At 49.0% G+C, this 18,987-nt stretch overlaps 2 protein-coding genes across 3 annotated transcripts in view; one reads left to right on the top strand and one right to left on the bottom strand.

Moving 5' to 3' along the window:
- Nucleotides 1-18,987, top strand: part of LOC119976643 (zinc finger protein 721-like) — a 999,221-nt gene that overhangs the window by 633,650 nt on the left and 346,584 nt on the right. The gene's annotated exons all lie outside the window — the stretch shown is intronic.
- Nucleotides 6,245-9,982, bottom strand: LOC119976664 (zinc finger protein 271-like). Of its 2 annotated transcripts, none has more exons than XM_038817339.1 (2): nucleotides 9,947-9,982; nucleotides 6,245-8,224 (listed from the first exon to the last, which is right to left on the bottom strand). In XM_038817339.1, exon 2 carries the CDS (start codon nucleotides 7,838-7,840, stop codon nucleotides 6,461-6,463), a length of 1,380 nt encoding a protein of 459 aa, XP_038673267.1. In that variant the 5' UTR covers nucleotides 7,841-8,224; nucleotides 9,947-9,982; the 3' UTR covers nucleotides 6,245-6,460. The 2 variants fall into 2 exon arrangements, with proteins under 2 accessions (XP_038673267.1, XP_038673268.1); XM_038817340.1 differs by lacking the exon at nucleotides 9,947-9,982 and adding an exon at nucleotides 9,680-9,934.

Consider the following 18,987-nt stretch of genomic DNA (forward strand, 5'->3'; position numbering starts at 1 on the left):
CCCCCCATCTCGGCTCCCAGCCTCGGCACCAGCCCGTCTCCCACCCATTGTTCCCAGTCACCCCGACCCCTCCACACCACACCACTTCCCCAGATCAGCCCTACTTCAGCAAACACTCTATCCAAGTCATAAATAACCCCCACAATAGCACAATTCAAGTTAAACAAGAAAAAAGAGATAAGAAATAACAGGCACTCTTCAGTCCTACCCATACAGACACAGAAAAAGATGGCACAAAGTTCCCCTGAAGCATCCATCTTAACCCAACCCTTTTAACTGTTTTCTTTATTAATTCCCCCTGAGTCAAACTCCAACTAAGCAAAGAGCCCAAACAGGAAACGTTCAGGAAAACAACGCAAAAAGCACGCAAAAACAAGAAAAAAAAGATACATCCCAAATCGGGAGAGACACCACATATACTTTAAAGCTCTAACATGAGTCCAAACGTCCTCAGCTCAGGGCCAGCCCTTGCTTCTTAACGAAGTCCATCGCCTCTTCGGGTTCCTCAAAATACTGGTGCTGACCCTTATACGTAACCCACAGTCGCGCCGGAAAAAGCAGCCCGAATTTCACCTTGTTTTTATACAGTATCTCCTTCACCAGCCTGTAGCCTCCCCTCCTCCTGGCCACCTCCACGCTCAAATCCTGGTGCACACGCAGGGTGGTATTGTCCTAAATACAGTTTTGTGTGCTCTTTGCCCATTGCAGCACCCGTTCCTTGTCCAGGTACCTGTGAAAGCGTACCACATTGCTCATGGGGTACCCCCTTGTCACGGCTGCCTCACCTGCACTCTGTGTGCCCTGTCCACCACCGGCGGGCGTGGGAACACCTCATTCCCCAGCAACTTCTGAAACATACCCTCCACATATGCGGCAGCTTTTAGCCCCTCTGCCCCCTCCGGGAGGCCCACGATTCTCACGTTCTGCCGGCGAGATCTGTTGTCCAGGTCCTCCAGCCTTTCCAGAAGCACTTTGTGCTGGTCCCTCGGCCTCTGAATCTCCACATCCGCCACCGTTTGAAAGTCAGCCTGCTCCTCCACTGACGTCTCCAACTGCTGGAGCTTCTCAGCCTGATCATCCAACCTTTTTCTCATCTGATCAATCGACTTCTGAAGCGGCTCCAAGTTGTCACGCTTCAAAGCCAAAAAGCCCTCCTGCATAGTCTGCAGCAGCTGCTCCATTGTGGGCTGGGCTGTCGGTGCCTTGCTCTGAACACCAGCCATGCTGGTCTCTCTCACAGCCTCTACTGTGCCCTTACTTGACCACTTCTGCTGTTTACGGTCCCTCCGGCTTCTTAGGTCCATACAATTCTGTATAGGTCCTGTGCCTGAGTACTACTGCTTTCCAGTTTTGCGCTCAAAAGCGCAAAAAAGTCAGGGGAAAAGGTCCAAAAGTCCGACCGAAACGGGAGCCACCAAATGAGCCACCATAGCCGCGACCGGAAGTCCTCACTGTCATTTTCAACCCGTCAGTGTCTTGACTACTTTTTTTTCACTATGACTTGGACAACAAGTTCTGTGGTAAAGACAGATGCCTTCTGCTCAATTGGAACCTCAGCCTTTCCACCTGCCTGAATGTCTAAATTCCTTTTCAGGTCCATAATCAGTCCCACTCCTCCTTTTACCACTCTTTCATGTTTTATATGCTCTTGAAAACTTTTGTATTCCTTTATATGCTAGCTGGCAGTCTCCATCCATAGTGTCCTTTTGCTTCTCTTAGTTGTTTTCTCACTCACGCTCTGAACCTCCTATATTCATGCTGACTCTCAAATGTGCAGTTCACCTGATATTTTTCACACACATCCTTTCTTGTTCCTCTCTTCAACCCATATGACCTCAGAAAAGGCGAGGCTGGGAGCAGAATGGTCTCAAAGGCCGTGGCTGTGAGCAGCATGATCACAGAGGCTAACTCCCTGAACAGTGCAGTTATAGAGGCTGAGTCTTTGAGCAGACAGTTCACAGAGGGTGAGTCTATGAGCCGAGCGGTGACAGAGGTCGAGGCCCTGAACGGAGCGATGACCGAGGGTGAGCCTGAGCTAAGTGTTCACAGAGACTTTGAGCAGAGCAGGCACTGGGACAGAGGCCATGAGGGAGCGGTAATAGGTTCAGACTGAGTCAAGCATTCTATTCACAGAGGCTGGAGTGGAGTGTTATCTGCATATGAATTTCTGTTTCTGGCTCTCTCTCGCTCCCTCCCTCTCGCTCTTTTATCATCTCTTTCCCGCTCTCGATCTTGTTTTTTATTCTCACTCATTCGTGTTCTCCCTCTCATTTTCTCTTTTTTTTCTCTCTGTGAATTGAGCTGGAAGAAACGTTCACATACTATTATAGAACAGTAGAACAGTACAGCACAGAACAGGCCCTTCGGCCCTCGATGTTGTGCCGAGCAATGATCACCCTACTTAAACCCAAGTAACCCGTATACCCGTAACCCAACAATCCCCCCATTAACCTTACACTACGGGCAATTTATCATGGCCAATCCACCTAACCTGCACATCTTTGGACTGTGGGAGGAAACCGGAGCACCCGGGGGAAACCCACGCACACACGGGGAGGACGTGCAGACTCCACACAGACAGTGACCCAGCCGGGAATCGAACCTGGGACCCTGGAGCTGTGAAGCATTGATGCTAACCACCATGCTACCGTGAGGCCCCATCACAACACAAGGTGGTGTGCAGGGCTAAGTCATAGGTAAACATTTAATTTAATATAAACACCTTTTACATCTGGAGGTGGTGTACAGAGCACATCTCACGAGGGCGAGGATGAGCCGATTCTTTGAAGGGGTAGAAGAAGTGTGTGAACGTTGCGGGGGGGGGGGGGGGGCTAATCACGTTCATATGTTTTGGTCCTGTCCAAAGCTAAGGGAGTACTGGAAGGAGGTGTTTTGGGTAATTTCCAAGGTGGTACGCGTGAAACTAGACCTGGGTCCCCGGGAGGCCATATTCGGGGTGTCAGACCAGCCAGGGTTGGAAATGGGTGCGGAGGCAGATATCATAGCCTTCGCCTCGTTGATTGCCCGAAGGCGGATCCTGCTGGGATGGAGAGCAGCCTCTCCACCCTGTGCCCTGGCGTGGCGGGGGGACCTGTTGGAATACTTGACCCGTGAGAAGCTTAAGTTCAAACTGAGGGGAAACTCGGAGGGGTTCTACAAGTCATGGGCATTATTTATTATGCACTTTCAAGAACTGGATAACATCGAACATTAGTTGGGGGGGGGGGGGGGGGGGGTGGGGGGGGAGGGGAGCTATGTATGTTAAGGATAGCTATGGGTAATCCCTGATTCCTTTTTTGTCATTTGTTTATGTTAACATGCGGGCTGATGTTTGGGGGTTGGTGGGGGATGGGATTGTTGTTATTGTTATGGTGTTTGATATATTTGTTGTTGATTATTGTTTGTTGTTGGTGGGTGTAAATTCGGGAGAAAAATTGCGAAAAAGGAGAATAAAAATATTTTTTAAAAAAGAAACACCTTTATTATAAACTAGATCAATTAATGAAAAATGAAGAGCTGCATGTGGTGGAGTGGTTAGCACTAGGACTGTGGCGCTAAGGACCCGGGTTCAAATCCCGGCCCTGGGTCACTGTCCATGTGGAGTTTGCACATACTCCCCATGTCTGGAGGCCAGATAGCCTAACACCATACAAACATATGAACACCTGAATTAGGAGCAGCATTAGGTCATTAATGATCTGTTGAGCTGCTCGGTACACGTGGCAATAAACAAATCCAAATCCAGCCTATCCCGTCATTCAATAAGATCACGGCTGATCTTTTTATAAAGTTTCCAAAGAGCCAATTTAGTATAGCCAATCCATCTACCCTGCACATCTTTGGGTTGTCGGGGTGAGACCCACGCAGACATGGGGAAAATGTGCAAAGTTCATACGGACAGTAACCCAGGGCCGGAATTGAACCCGGGTTCTCGGCACCGTGAGGAAGCAGTGCTAACCGCTGTGCCACCATGCCGCGTAGATCATGGCTGTTCTGATTGAAACCTCAACTCCGAGCTACCCCGATAATCGTTCATGTTTCTGCATATCAAGAATATATATAGTTCTGCCTTAAAAGTATTAATGACTCTGCTCCCACTGACTTTTGAGGAAGAATACTCCAAAGACACACTAATCTCTTAAGAAAATACTTCTCCTCAACTATGATGGAAGGAAGTTCCCTTGATGAAGTAACTGAAGATGGTTGGGCCTAGGACGCTACCCTGAGGAATTCCTGCAGTGATGTCCTGGAGCTGATGACTGATCTCCATCAACCACAATCACCTTTCTTTGTACTTGGTATGATTCCAACCAGCCGAGTTCCCCCCCAACCCCCCCCCCCCCTCAGATTCACAGTTCTGTTGGGGCTCCCTGATGCCACACTCGGTCAAGTGTGGCCTTGAAATCATGGGCAGTCCATCTCACCGCAATTCTGGAATCTGGCCCTTTCGCTCATGTTTAAACCAAGGCTATAACGAGGCCAGGAACTGAGTGGCCCTGGCATGACCCAAATTGAGCATCAGTCAGCAGGTTATTGCTAAGCAAGTGCCAGTGATAGCACCGTTGCTGACCCTTTCCGTCACTTTACTGACTTTCGATAGTAAACTGACTGACCAGGTCGGGTTTGTCCTGCTTTTTGTGTACGGATCATACAAGAGTAATTTTCCACATTGCCGGATGGATGCCAGTGTTGGTGCTGGACTCGAGCAGCTAGGCTAGGGGCACAGCAATTTCTGGAGCACAAGTCTTCAGAACTGTTGCCAGAATATTGTCAGGGCCCAAAGCCTTTGGCGTATGTAGTGCCCTCAGCCGTTTCTTGATATCATGGGGGGTGAACCAAATTGGCTGAAATGTGGAACCTGTGACCCATGGAAGAGGCTGATATGGATCACCCTCCCATCACTCTGATGAGGGGTAAGAGGTAATGCGAGGGGTCAGATGAGAGATGGGGCATCAGGTGAGGGGCAAATGGTAAGCAAAGAGGTCTGGCAACGATTGACAATCATTCCCCAGTCACAGTCAATCTCCGAGTCACAGTCACTCCCCAGTCACAGAATGAATCTTCGAGACACAGAGAGCAGCACAGTGGCGCAGTGGGTTAGCCCTGTAGCCTCACGGCGCAGAGGTCCTAGGTTCAATCCCAGCTCTGGGTCACTGTTCGTGTGGAGTTTGCACATTCTCCCTGTGTTTGCATGGGTTTCGCCCCCACAACCCAAAGATGTGCAAGGTAGGTGGATTGGCTATGCTAAATTGCCCCTTAATTGGAAAAAACGAATTGGGGACTCTAAATTTATTTTTAAAAATCTTCGCGACACAGTCCCCAATGACTGAGTCACTCCTGCAGTCGCAACAGGATACCCAGCTCCTGTGTACCCATTCTTCTTTACCTCCTCCCTTCTGTGTCTTATGTCTATCATGGTCATATCACTCTGGTGCCCCATCTCCCGTGCCCCCTCTCTCCTGTGTCTCCTTCTCTTCTGTAGGTATGCTGATCCCACTACTACACGTCATCGCTGCCTTGGATGCTATGGGTCCTCCTCTTCTGATCTGCGGTCATCTGCGGCTACATACCCCACACTGATATTGTCAGTTTGAAAGGCTCTGGGGATGAAAAATTAAATTCCCACACTAGAAATCTCTGTCAACATTTATCGGGGGAACTGCAATAAGTGAGGTTTTATTCAGATGGGACAATGACAAGTTTAAATCCCCACCTGACGTGCTGCTCAAAGTCGCCTCCGTTTCCCCGGTCAGTTTCGCAAACTTCAGGAAGCTCCTTTTACTCCAGAACTATTTGGAGCAATTTGAATTTTTCTTTGAAATTTCGAGTATCCAGTTCTATTTTTCCAATTAAGGGGTAATTTAGAGTGGCCAATTCACTGACCCTGCACATCTTTTTGGGTTGTGAGGGTGAAACCCACGCAGACACGGGGAGAGTGTGTAATCTCCACACGGACAGTGACCTGGGACCAGAATCGAACCCGGGCCCTCGGCGCCTTGAGGCAGCAGTGCTAACCACTGCGCCGCCTTGCTGCCCTGGAACAATTTGAATTCTAAACAATGTTCCATGTGGTGTGTAAAATGGTTACTGCCTCCAGCCTTTAGTTACAATGATGAGTGGAAAAGGCCACATTAATATTGGATCCAGGGAGCACAAAGCGATTTATCCAAACAATCCCCTTTTTGTTTACAATTTACTCCACACAAATAGTCCAGAAAGAAAATTATCACACTTGCACAACAAAAACGGTTTTCCTTTTTAGTTTATTCCAATTTTGTCTGTCTTGACACACACATTACTCATGTAATCTTTAAAGTGTTCAGGTCTTCACTTCTAAATGATATCTCTGCAAATGAACTATCATCCATTGTGAACAAAAGTAAAAGCAACTTAACCTGAAACAAAAAGAGAAAATACTGGACAATCTCAGCAAGATTGACAGCATCTGCGGAGAAGGGAACTAACATTTCGAGTCCGAATGGCTCTTCGTCAAACCTTTGCGTTGGTGTGGGCAGAGGTGCAATGAATCAGAGAATAATTTGTCACACACATCGCACTTGAATGGTCTGTCATTTGTGTGAATGCGTTGGTGTTTGCAGAAGTCTGATGACCACGTGAATGATTTGTCGCACACCTCGCATGTGAATGGTTTCTCCCCAGTGTGAATGCGTTGGTGTGTGCGGAGATCCGTTGACTGTAAGAATGATTTGTCGCACACCACACACATGAATCGTTTCTCCCCTGTGTGAATGCGTTGGTGTCTGCAGAAGTCTGATGACCGCATGAATGATTTGTCACACACCTTGCACGTGAATGGTTTCTCTCCTGTGTGAATGCGATGGTGTACACGGAGGTCAGTTGACTGTGAGAATGATTTGTCGCACACTTCACACGTGAATGGTCTCTCCCCTGTGTGAATGCTTTGGTGTACACGGAGGCTTGATGACCGCAAGAATGATTTGTCACACACCTCACATGTGAATGGCTTCTCTCCTGTGTGCATCCCCTGGTGGATCAGGAGCTTAGATAACTGTGTGAAGCCTTTATCACACATCTCACACTTGAACGGTCTCTTCCCAGTGTGAATGCTTTGATGTGCACGGAGGTTATCAGATCGTGAGAATGATTTGTCACACACCTCACATCTGAACGGTCTCTCCCCAGTGTGAATACGTTGGTGCACACGGAGGTTCTGGGACCGTGAGAATGATTTTTTACACACCACACATGTGAACGGTTTCTCCCCTGTGTGGACCATCTGATGCAGCAGGAGTTTTGATGAATCGGAGAATGATTTGTTACACGCCTGACACTTGAATGGTTTCTCCCGCACGGGAATGTGTTGATGTGTGCGGAGGTTCGAGGAGTCAGAGAATGATTTGTCACAGACCTCTGACACAAATGGTTTCTCCCTGGTGTGAATACGTTGGTGTACATGGAGAGTCTCTGTCTCCGCAAATGATTTATTGCACACTTCACACGTGAATGGTTTCTCCCCTGTGTGAATACGTTGGTGAGTGCGAAGGTTTGAGGCGTCAGAGAATGATTTGTGACAGACCTTACACGTGAACGTTTTCACCCTGGTGTGAATACGTTGGTGTACACGGAGGTTCGCTGACTGCCCAAATGATTTGTTGCACACTTTACATGTGAATGGTTTCGCTCCTGTATGAATGCTCTGATGGATTTGGAGTTTGGAGGAATCGGTGAAAGTCATCTCACACACCTCACACCTGAACAGTTTCTCCCCACTGATGTCAATCCTCTGAAGTATCAGAAGGCCCGGAAAAGTCATACAAGCTTCAGTAGATGCCTCACACTTGAATTGTTGCTCATCCATGCGGCTGCCCTTGCTTACCAGTGGTTCTTAAAGGTGCACCGTGTGACTTCGGAGAAGTTGAGAGCCTGTGGAGCCCTCCTCACACAAGTCGAGTCTCTTCCCTGGAGGAATATCAGTGGTTCACAAGGCTCGATGAATGACTGAATCGATCGCCCACAGCCGAACCTTCGGAAAGGTTGCTTCTGATGGAAGGTTCCCCACCACTGACCAGTTTCAGGTCTGATGAGGTGGCAATGCTCCCCTGACCAGACCGATTTCAAGATGACGATTTCACTGCCCAACCTTCTCTGTGTTGGGCAATGTCTTCCCACAGTTATTCAGTTGTTCCTTGGGTGGATTTATCTGCAGTGTCTATCCTCTCAGGTGCAGTATGGTGCAATCCTTCTGTAAAACAGGAAAAGAAAACATGATTCCCTCCAACTTCGTCTCCTCCTTTACTGAAGGGACTGACTCCTCAGAGAATGTTCCACAGTGAGTGTCAGTCTGCTATTCCCCTGTGTGGGGATCAGATACAAGTCCTTTCTTTTTCCTCACTTGACTGTCCCACATCCCCTGTTTCCAGCAGGGACACTGGATAGTGACCAGGAGCAGACAACATGGTTACTTTCTTTCCCCCACCGAGACCCTCATCTTCCCAGGCACCATGAGGGCAATCGAAAAAACAGTCTGGCAGAGTTTAAAATGGGCTATAAGTTCAGTATCAGGTTGTGTCATGCTGGCAGAGACCAGTTTTACCCTTTATGGGCGCGATTCTCCCGAGTTACGAAAAATCGGGAAGCTGGCGTCAAAAACGGGCGCGTTTGATGCCAGCCTCCGCCCCCCCGACCGGGAACCGATTCATCTCCCCGGTTGGGGCTAGCATCGCGCGGCCGGGAACTCCGGCATTGCGGGCTTAACGAATTTCGTTAAGCCCGCTAGCCAAAGTTAGCGACGGCTGACGCGTCAGATGACGTCAGCCGCGCATGCGTGGATTGGACGACTCCAACCGGCATATGCGCGGATGACGTCATCACGCATATGCGTGAAACCCACGCATATGCGTGAAACCCGCGCATGCGCGGGCCGTTATGCCCCGCAGAAGCCCCGCGGATGGATCCATCGGGGCGGCGGAGGGAGAAAGAGTGCGCGGGGTAAGTACCCGCTGCCCGCGATCGGTGCCCACCGATCGCGGGCCCATGGCACCCTTCCACGGCCGTGCCAATCGGTGCCATGGTTCCCGAGAACGGGACTTTACGCCCGTTTTTACGAACGGTCAGAGCAGTTGTGTTTTACGCTTGTAAAAACGGCCGTAAAGGCCTTGGAAATCGGCCCATCGGCCAGGAGAGAATCGCTGCTCGCCGTAAAAAAACACGGGCAGCGATTCGTGTCGGGAGGCGGGCGTGGGGGGTGGAGAATAGCGGGAGGGCGTCGGACCAGCGTGTCCGTAAAAATTTACGCCGCCCGCTATTCTCCGATTTTTCGTAAGTCGGGAGAATCGCGCCCTATGTGTTTAATATAAAAAAACTCAGTCAAAATGTTAATTCAATGGTGATTTTGAAATTTCTCCCCTTGTTTTCCAAAATGATTTGAAGAAAACACACTGGGCAGGAAGCTAAGGAAAGCTAAGGAAAATGTTGCTTCAGTGTAGCTGATTGAAGGGTTCTGGTTTATCCTGGGAAATTAGATACACTGCACTCACTCAGACTGCACATCCCAAATTCAGCTCTCAGACACAGCAATGGGCAAAACTATCAAAGCCAAACCCAGGCTTCTGGGAAAGGCCGACGCCTTCAGGTAAAATCTTTAAAGAAGACATTTCAATAAATGTTTATCTACCCTTCCCAGATAATTACACCTCACCTTCTCATATTCAGCAAAGACCCATCAACAAAACTCAGCCTGTAAATCAGAAGGGAAATGTTTCCAATAAACACCCTGAATATCCAACACACAGCCAATCAAACAGCTCAGCACAAAGCACCGAGTAAACAGGTCTGTGAGCTGGATCTTCTGACACAGCATAAGGGACATTTCCACAGCTAATTGCCCACAGGATAGTCAGACTGCCTGAACATTAGTGTGGATATTGTGCAATGTAATGATTGTAAATTGTGCTCCTTCACTCACCATCTCCTGACTTGGTTTTGAGTCCCTACAGGAAGTGAAGCAGCTGTGGTAGAGGAAGAGGAGAGAATGGGCAGAGTGGGTGGGCTCTCTGATTGACGTCTCTCACAGGCAATCCAAATGTTTTTGCAGTAACAGGAGGTTCCTGAAGTTTGGGAAACTGACCAAGGAAACGGAGGCGACTTTGAGCAGCAGATCAGGTGGGGATTTAAACTTGTCATTGTCCCATCTGAATAAAACCTCACTTATTGCAGCTGCTGTCTCAGTTCCCCTGGGTAAATATTTGACAGAGATTTCTAATGTGGGAGTAGCATTCTTCATCCTCGGAAGCTTCCAAACTGACAACATCAGTGTGGGATGTGTAGCCTCGGCTGTGTTTGACAGCAGATCAGAAGAGGAATTATTACAGCAGTGGGTGCCACCACCTGTCAGCTCCACTCCAAGCCACTCACCATCCTGGCTCAGAAATATATCGCTGTTCCTTCAGTGTCCCTGGGTCATAATCCTGGAATTCCCACAACACTGGGTGTATCTACACTATGTGAACTGCAGCAATTCAAGAAGACAGCTCACCATCACTTTCTCCAGGGCAATTAGGGTGGGATAATAAATCCTGGCGAAGTCAGTGGCACCCACATCATGTGAAAGATAAAGAACAGGAGATGGTAACATGAAAGGGAGAAACTGAGAAGGCAGTGGGGGGGGGGGGGGGGAGGGGGGAGATATTGAACCAGTGGTTGAACAGCGACTCTCTTACTCAGGGAGTAACTGTAAGTTATAGATTTACACTGTGACTCAGGGAGTAACTCTGAGTTGGAGTGTAACTCGGTGATTCAGGGAGTGGCTCAGGGTGGAAATTGTGCTTGGGAACTACCTCTTGCTTTGATAGTGACTGGGACTCAAGTGACCAACTCTGAGAAAATAAAATAAATATAACGCAGGAGGACGCCAATGCAATCTGACTTGCTGAGTATGTTCCGTACTTTGTGTTTTGATTCTAGTTTTTAAAGCACAGAAACAGACCATTTGGCCCAACTGCTTTCTGCTGGTGTTTATGCTCCACATGAGCTTTCTTCCTTCCTATTGTATCCCACACTATCAGCAGATCATTCTATTCCTTTTCGCACGGTAGCATAGTGATTAGCACTGTTGATTCACAGTGCCAAGGTCCCAGATTCGACTCCCGACTTGGGTCAGTTTGTGCAGAGTCTGCACGCTCTCCCCGTGTCTGCGTGGGTTTCCTCCGGGTGCTCCGGTTTCCTCCCACAAATCCCGTAAGACATGCTGTTAGGTAATTTGGACATTCTGAATTCCCCCTCTTTGTACCCGAACATGCGTCGGAATGTGGCAACTAGGGGCTTTTCACAATAACTTCATTGCAGTGTTAATGTAAGCCTACTTAGAACATAGAACATAGAACAGTACAGCACAGAACAGGCCCTTCGGCCCTCGATGTTGTGCCGAGCAATGATCACCCTACTCAAACCCACGCATCCACCCTATACCAGTAACCCAACAGCACCCCCCCCCCCCAACCTTACTTTTTAGGACACTACGGGCAATTTAGCATGGCCAATCCACCTAACCCACACATCTTTGGACAATGATGGACCTCTGCATCAAGCTGGATCGCCTGCAGCTGCACCCTCAAGCAGACATAGCCAAGTCGGCCTTCACCCACTAGCGAGCTTGCTTTGAAGCCGACATCGGATCTGCGACAGAACCACCCACAGAGGCACAGAAACCCCAGATTCTATATACACGGCTGAGCTCCGATATCTTTCCCCTCATCTGGGATGCGCCCACCTACGCTGAGGTCATGGCACTTCTGAAAGAGAACTACACCCAGCAGGCCAACAAACTCTATGCCAGTTGTGACAGTAAAGATTATTATTATTATTAGATGGTCCCAATTGAGATGATGCGGAGTTTGTGAAGAGAGCGCTGGGTGCCATGCCAGATCTGGACACCCATGAGTTGATAGTACGGGGGGATTGGAACATATTGTTGGAACCAAAGGTGAACAGTTCCCAGCCGCACTCACTGACCCAGTCCATGGGGAGGGAGGGTGGGGCGGGGTGGGTTTAAGGCATTGGCTGAGCTCATGAGGGAGATGGGGGGGTGGTATGGATCCACCGAGCGTGGAGGGATCGGGAGTATTAGTTTTTCTCACTGGTGCACAAGGTGTATTTGAAGATTTACTTTTTTGTAGTGGGAAAGGCACTGTTGTGAGCGGGGAGATTATCTTGTTTAAGTCTAAGGTGGATAGGGAGGAGAGGGAGGAATGCTAACGACTGATCAAAGAGATTTTGAAGGTGGACCCGGATCTCCTGTCAAAGAGGAATGAGTTGCAGGCGAGGTTTGACCTATTGTCCAGCAGGAAAGTGATGGGTCAGTTGAGAAGGGTGAGAGGAGCTGTATGAGTATGGGGAGAAGAGAGGGCACATGTTGGCGGGTTGGGTCCGGAAGGAAGCCGCTGTAAGAGGGATAGTTCAGGTGTGGGACAAGATGGGAGTTGGTAGTGGCTCCGGAACAGATTACAGTTCGGGGAGTTCTATAGGGACCTGTAGGTCAGAGCCACCAGAGGACAAGCGGGAGATGAGGGAGTTTCTGGGTGGGCTGGGGTGTCCGAGCGTGGGGGAGGCAAAGAGGGCAGGGTTGGAGGAGCCGAGGGGGTGGGGGGGGGGGGGGGGGGGGGGGAGGAGGTGGAGAAGGTTGGGAGGATGCAAGCAGGGAAGGCAGCAGGACCCGATGGATTTCCGATTGAATTTTATAAAAAATATAAGGATAAGCTGATGCTGTTGTTGATGGGAATGTTTGAGGACGCAATGGTTAGGGGTGTCTTGCCGCTAACAATGGGGAGGCCTCCATCTCACTCCATCTCGTCTTTAACTACTGTTAAAGAAGGACAAGGATCCGGTGGAATATGAGTCGCATAGGCCCATATCTCTGCAGAATGGTGATGCCAAGATACTAGCAAAGGTGCTGACTTTAAGGTTGGAATGGTGCTTCCCAAAGGTGATTGGGGAGGACGGGGTTTGTAAAGGGAAGACAGTTGTCCTTCAATGTGTGGAGGGTGTTGAATGTGGTACTTTCTCTGGCAGAACGGAGGGAGACGGAGGTGGTGGTGGCACTGGATGTGGAGAAGCCGTTTGATTGGGTGGAGTGGACTTATTTGGTGGCGGTATCAGAGAAATTTGTGATTGGGTACGGCTGTTGTATAAGGAGTCGATGGTGAGCGTGCACATGAATAGTATGAACTCAGGGTGTTTTGCATTACATCGGGGTACGAGGCAGGGATGCCCCATGTCCCCCCTTCTGGTTCATTGACTATAGAGCCTTGCACTGAGGAGCTCGGAGTTGTGGAAGGGGACAGTGAGGGGCGGGGTGGAAGATAGGGGCCAGGAATTTCCGAGCCGGGGCGGGCTCGGAGAATTGGCGTTCATGCCTTAACTGCCCCAATGCCTGGATGCGAACCTCCGAAAGGGCTAAAACCGCGTGAACGCGGGGAGTGCCGCGCGGCCGGAGAATCGCTAAAGGTGGCCCGACCTGCGATCCTCTGGGCCCCCAGCGATACTGCGGCCCGGAGGAGGGAGGGGTCGACGTGGGGGAACCCCAGGACAGCGGGACGGCATGGCCGTGGCTGCGGGGATTGGGGGGAGGCCACCCAGGGTCATGTGGGGGGGGGGGGGGTGGTGCCGGGGGGAGGCGGGGCAGATAGCCACGGCGGCCGGGCAGGGCCCGCCATGACAGGGCGGAGCCAACGCCACGGATGCCATTACGGCGGTCACGCAGATGGGCATCCTCCCCGGTTGCTGGCTCAGCCCAGGCGTCCTGGCCGTTCGGATGTGTGCCGGACCCTCCACGTGGCCCCACCCACCCAACCAGCGGCACCCACCGGCAGGTAGATCCAGGGCCGCACCCACAGCAGCCCCCGGTGAGCGCAGTGCCATCAGACGGTGGCTCTGGCAGGAGGGACGGGCGACAGAAGTCGGGGCACTGAGGGTGCGGGGGTGGGAGGCATGCATGGTTGGGGCGCGAGCTGCCAACCGGGTCGACCATGTAGACCATGGCACCTGGTTGTGGAGGGGGTTATGCGCAATGATGAAGCTTTGTCTACCTCCATGCCCTGCAGATCGTAATGTTTGGCTATCTTCCAGCGTTGTTGGCCACTGTAGCCGGGACTGCAGCCCTGCATGAAGCCCTGTGGGAGATGGAGCAGGGACGTGACAGGGAGGCGGCGGAAGCTGCAGCAGAGGAGCGTGCCGCAGTGGGGTCTCATAATTTGTACGGATACAGGGTAAAGAATCAAACAGGCACGTGGACCACCTCCGTAGCCGAGACTTGCAGGTCCAGAAGGACAGATCAAAGCCCCATACCGGTGGTGCCCCACCTCCGGAGCAGCCATGTATGACACTCAGCGAGGCAGATGCACTCCCTCAAGTCAGAGATGCGAGAGGTTGAATCATCTGACCCAGACTCCGACATGGAGACTTTGCCTACAGCAGTTGAAACAGGTCCAGTAGCGACCGCCAAGGGATTCGGCCTGGAAATGATACTCCCCGATTTGTTATACTCCTCCAGATCTGGAACAGCGGGCATTCGGGAGACAACCGCGAGCAAAGAAGGGAAAGGGTCTGCCCCCTCCTGCCATCGAGATGGAAGATATATTGGACTTCAGGTGGCAGCAGTGTTTTAACCTGTGTTTTAACAGGAGGCCAAGGGATCTGTAACCTCAGAGTCTCTGGGGCTTTACCTGATTATGATCTACCTAGATGAGGGAGGCGGAGCTACCCCCTTAATCCAGGAGCCTTTGGGACATAAATACTCCGGACCTTCGAGGAGTAGGAGGTGTAATATAAGAAGTATAATAAATATTTGAGTTTCGTACAGTCATCACGTCCAAGTGGTCGCTTGCCTGGGACTTTACATTGAGAATTGAGAGATTGTAACTATCAGGAAAGACTGAACATGCTGGCACTCTTTTACCTAGAAAGGAGAAGGCTGAGGGGCTACAGCATAGAAATCTTTAAAATGATGAATTATAAATGGAAGAATTTGGGGTTAAATGGGGAAAGATTAGAATGTGGAACTTGCTCCCACAGGGAATAATTGAGGCAAAAAGTGTTGATGTATTTGATAGGAATTGCTAGCAATACTCAACAGGTCAGGCAGCATCTTTATCTTTGTAGTATTCTCTGCCACCCCCCCCCCCCCCCCCCCTCCTCCAGTAAGAACCTTCATGCGTTATGATCCCCCAGTCTCCGTAAGATCCTCTGTCCTCCAGTGAGTAAATTTTGGTAGCTCTCCTCTGAGGTAGCACACACTTTCTCAGCAATCTCCTCCAGACCCTACAACGCTCACTATCTCTCTAAACTCCTCCAGCCTGTTGGATTCAGCAATTATAAAGGGGGGGGGGGGGGGGCCTTTAAAATATCAGCTAAAATGATTCCTGAAAATTACTGAATTTGTCAAAATAATATGAGTAAGTTATAATTGTAAGAATACTGCCCATGGCTGTCTCAAATGTTACAAATAATGTACTACAAGTTCTGATTTGATCTGATATGAAGATACATTCAACAAGATTGAAACAATATCATAGCTGAAACCAGACGTGACATAGGGAGTTTGAACGTGGGACAAAAGTCATGGAACACTTAATTAATTTGGGATAATCGATTAATGTCTAATTAACCAATTGCCTGTTAAGTGACTGACACTTTCCTGAACGAATCAAAGGGTCTCAGCTGAGAATTAGAACCAATGAAACTAAGTGAGGGGCTAAATCCAGATAAGGAGTCCCTTAAGAATATTATCCGCCTTACTGATTAAAAATTATTATTTGAAAATCTGGTCACTTATATCTTGAAGTTTTTGCTTCTACTAGTTCAAGGACATTTCGAGAGACACAGAGAAACCATTTTCCAGTTAATTTTGTGTGAATGTACAAAATGTGTTTTTAATAAATAAAATTATCTTGCATTCATTCAACCGACTGTCATCAATGAATGAGTGATAAGACGAATCTTACTAGCCCCTACAACCTTCTCTCCTGTAAAATGCTCCATACCCACAGCATGCCTAGTGCCCCAATCTTCCCCATCCTCTAAAAACTCTCACTATTGCTGAATCTCCTCAATTGCCTGCAAATGCTCCTCTTTGTCTGAAAACCCCAATAGAATCATAGAATCCCCACGGTTCAGGTCATTCGGCCCATGAGTCTGCACCTGCCCTTGGAAAGAACACCCTACTTAAACTTAAGCCCACACCTCCACGCTATCCCCCGTAACCCTACCTAACTTTTTTGGACACTAAGGAGCAATTTAGCATAGCCAATCTACCTAACCTGCACATCTTTGGACTGTGGGAGCCATAAAACCCTCTCCATCCCAGTAACTGTCTCCAGTCCCTTAATACCACCCCATGTCTGTCACCTTCACCCAACGGAAGAACTTTCTCTGTAACTTCCTCCAACTCATACTACCCTCTCTATCTCTGTAGCTTCCTCCAATCCCTATGCTTCCTATCTTTGAAACCTCCTCCAGGTGTTACATACCTCCCTAGCTTTCAAACATCATATAGCCCCTACAACCCTCCCTATTTAGAACATAGAACAGTACAGCGCAGAACAGGCCCTTTAGCCCACAATGTTGTGCCGACTATTTATCCTAATCTAAGATCAACCTAACCTACACCCCTTCAATTTACTGCTGTCCATGTGCCTGTCTAAGTCGCTTAAATGTCCCTAATTACTCTGACTCCACCACCTCTGCTGGCAGTGCATTCCACACACCCGCCACTCTCTGTGTAAAGAACTGACCTCTGACATCTCCCCTATACCTTCCTCCAATCACCTTAAAATTATGTCACCGCGTGACAGCCATTTCCACCCTGGGGAAAAGTCTCTGGCTATCCACTCCATCCCTCTCATCACCATGTACGCCTCTATCAAGTCACCGCTCTGCCTTCTTCGCTCCAGTGAGAAAAGCCCTAGTTCCCTCAACCTTTCTTCAAAAGACATGCCCTCCAGTCCAGGCAGAATCCTGGTAAACCTCCTGTGCATCCTGTCCAAAGCATCCACATCCTTCCTATAATGGGGAGACTAGAACTGACGCAATATTCCAGGTGTGGTCTAACCAGAGTTTTATAAAGCTGCAGCAAAACTCAATCCCCCTGTTAATGAAAGCCAACACACCATACACCTTCTTAACAACCCTATCAACCTGGGTGGCAACTTTGAGGGATCTATGTATGTGGACCCCAAGATCCCTCTGTTCCTCCACACTTCCAATAATCCTGCCTTTAACCCTGTATTCAGCATTCAAATTCGACCTTTGAAAATTAATCACTTCACATTTATCTAGGTTGAACTCCATCTGCCACTTCTCAGCCCAGTCTGCATCCTGTCAATGTCCTGTTGTAATCTGCAACAACCCTCAACACTATCTACAACTCAAGCAACCTTCGTGTCATCGGCAAACTAACTAACCCACCCTTCTACTTCCTCATCAAAGTCATTTATAAAAACCACAAAGAACAGAGGTCCCAGAACAGATCCTTGCGGGACACCACTGGTCACCGACCTCGAGGCGGAATACTTTCCATCCACTACCACTCGCTGCCTTCTTTCGGCCAGCCAATTCTGTATCCAGACAGCCAAATTTCCCTGTATCCTATGCCCCTAACTTTTTGAATGAGCCTACCATGTGGAACCTTATCAAATGCCTTACTGAAATCCATATAAACCACATCCACCACCCGACCTTCATCAATGTGTCTCGTCACATCCTCAAAGAATTCAATGCGGCTTGTGAGGAATGACCTGCCCCTCACAAAGCCATGCTGACTATCTTTAATCAAACTATGTTTTTCTAAATAATCATAAATCCTATCTCTCAGAATCCTTTCCAATATTTTGCTCACCATAGACGTAAGACTGATGTTCCAGTCCCTACAGCCCTCCCTATCCTGCAGCCTCCTTCTGTCCATATAAGTTTCCCTATCTGTGTAAAATTCATTTAGCCCCTACAACCCCCTCTATCTCTACCCCAACAACACTCCTGATCTCTGGGACCTACTCCAGCCCTGACAACCCTCCCTGTCTTTGCCGTTCTCCTGCTGCGTTCTGCTCTTCCTCAGTATAAAATGTAAACTCAGTATCCTTAAATGTATCTCATCCGGTCCTGGTAACTTAGCAACTTTTAAAAATAAATTTAGAGGACTCAATTCATTTTTTACAATTAAGGGGCAATTTAGCATGGCCAATCCACCTTCCCTGCACATCATTGGGTTGTGGGGGCGAAACCCACGCAAACATGGGGAGAATGTGCAAACTCCACATGGACAGTGACCCAGAGCCGGGATCGAACCTGGGACTTCAGCGCGTGAGGCAGCAATGCTAACCACTGCGCCATCATGCTGCCCTGCTTAGCAAATTTTAGCAACAGCTGGCCCATCTAGTACCTCACTGGAATTTTCACCCCATCAGTATCTTGATTACCTTTTTTTCACTATGACTTGGACAATAAGTTCTGTGGTAAAGACAGATGCCTTCTGCTCATTCAGAACCTCAGCCTTTCCACCTGCCTGAATGTCTAAATCCCTTTCAGGTCCATTATCAGTCCCACTCCTCCTTTTACCACTCTTTCATGTTTTATAAGCTCTTGAAAACTTTTGCATTCCTTTATATGCTAGCTGGCAGTCTCCATCCATAGTGTTCTTTTGCTTCTCTTATTTGTTTTCTCACTTCCGCTCTCAACCTCCTATATTCATGCTGACTCTCAATTGTGCGGTTCACAGGCACTGGGACAGAGGCCATGAGGGAGCGGTCACTGAGGTTCAAGCTGTGAGTCAAGCATTATGTTCACAGAGGCTGGAGTGGAGTGTTATCTGCATCTCAATTTCTGTTTTTTGCCCTCTCTCGCTCCCTCCCTCTCGCTCTTTCATCAACTCTTTCCCGCTCTCGATCTTGTTTTTCATTCTCACTCATTTGTGTTCTCCCTCTCACTTTCTCTTTTTTTCTCTCTCTGTGAATTGAGCTG

The sequence above is a fragment of the Scyliorhinus canicula genome, chromosome 13 (assembly GCF_902713615.1).
Source record: "Scyliorhinus canicula chromosome 13, sScyCan1.1, whole genome shotgun sequence".
NCBI classification, from domain to species: Eukaryota; Metazoa; Chordata; class Chondrichthyes; order Carcharhiniformes; family Scyliorhinidae; genus Scyliorhinus; species Scyliorhinus canicula.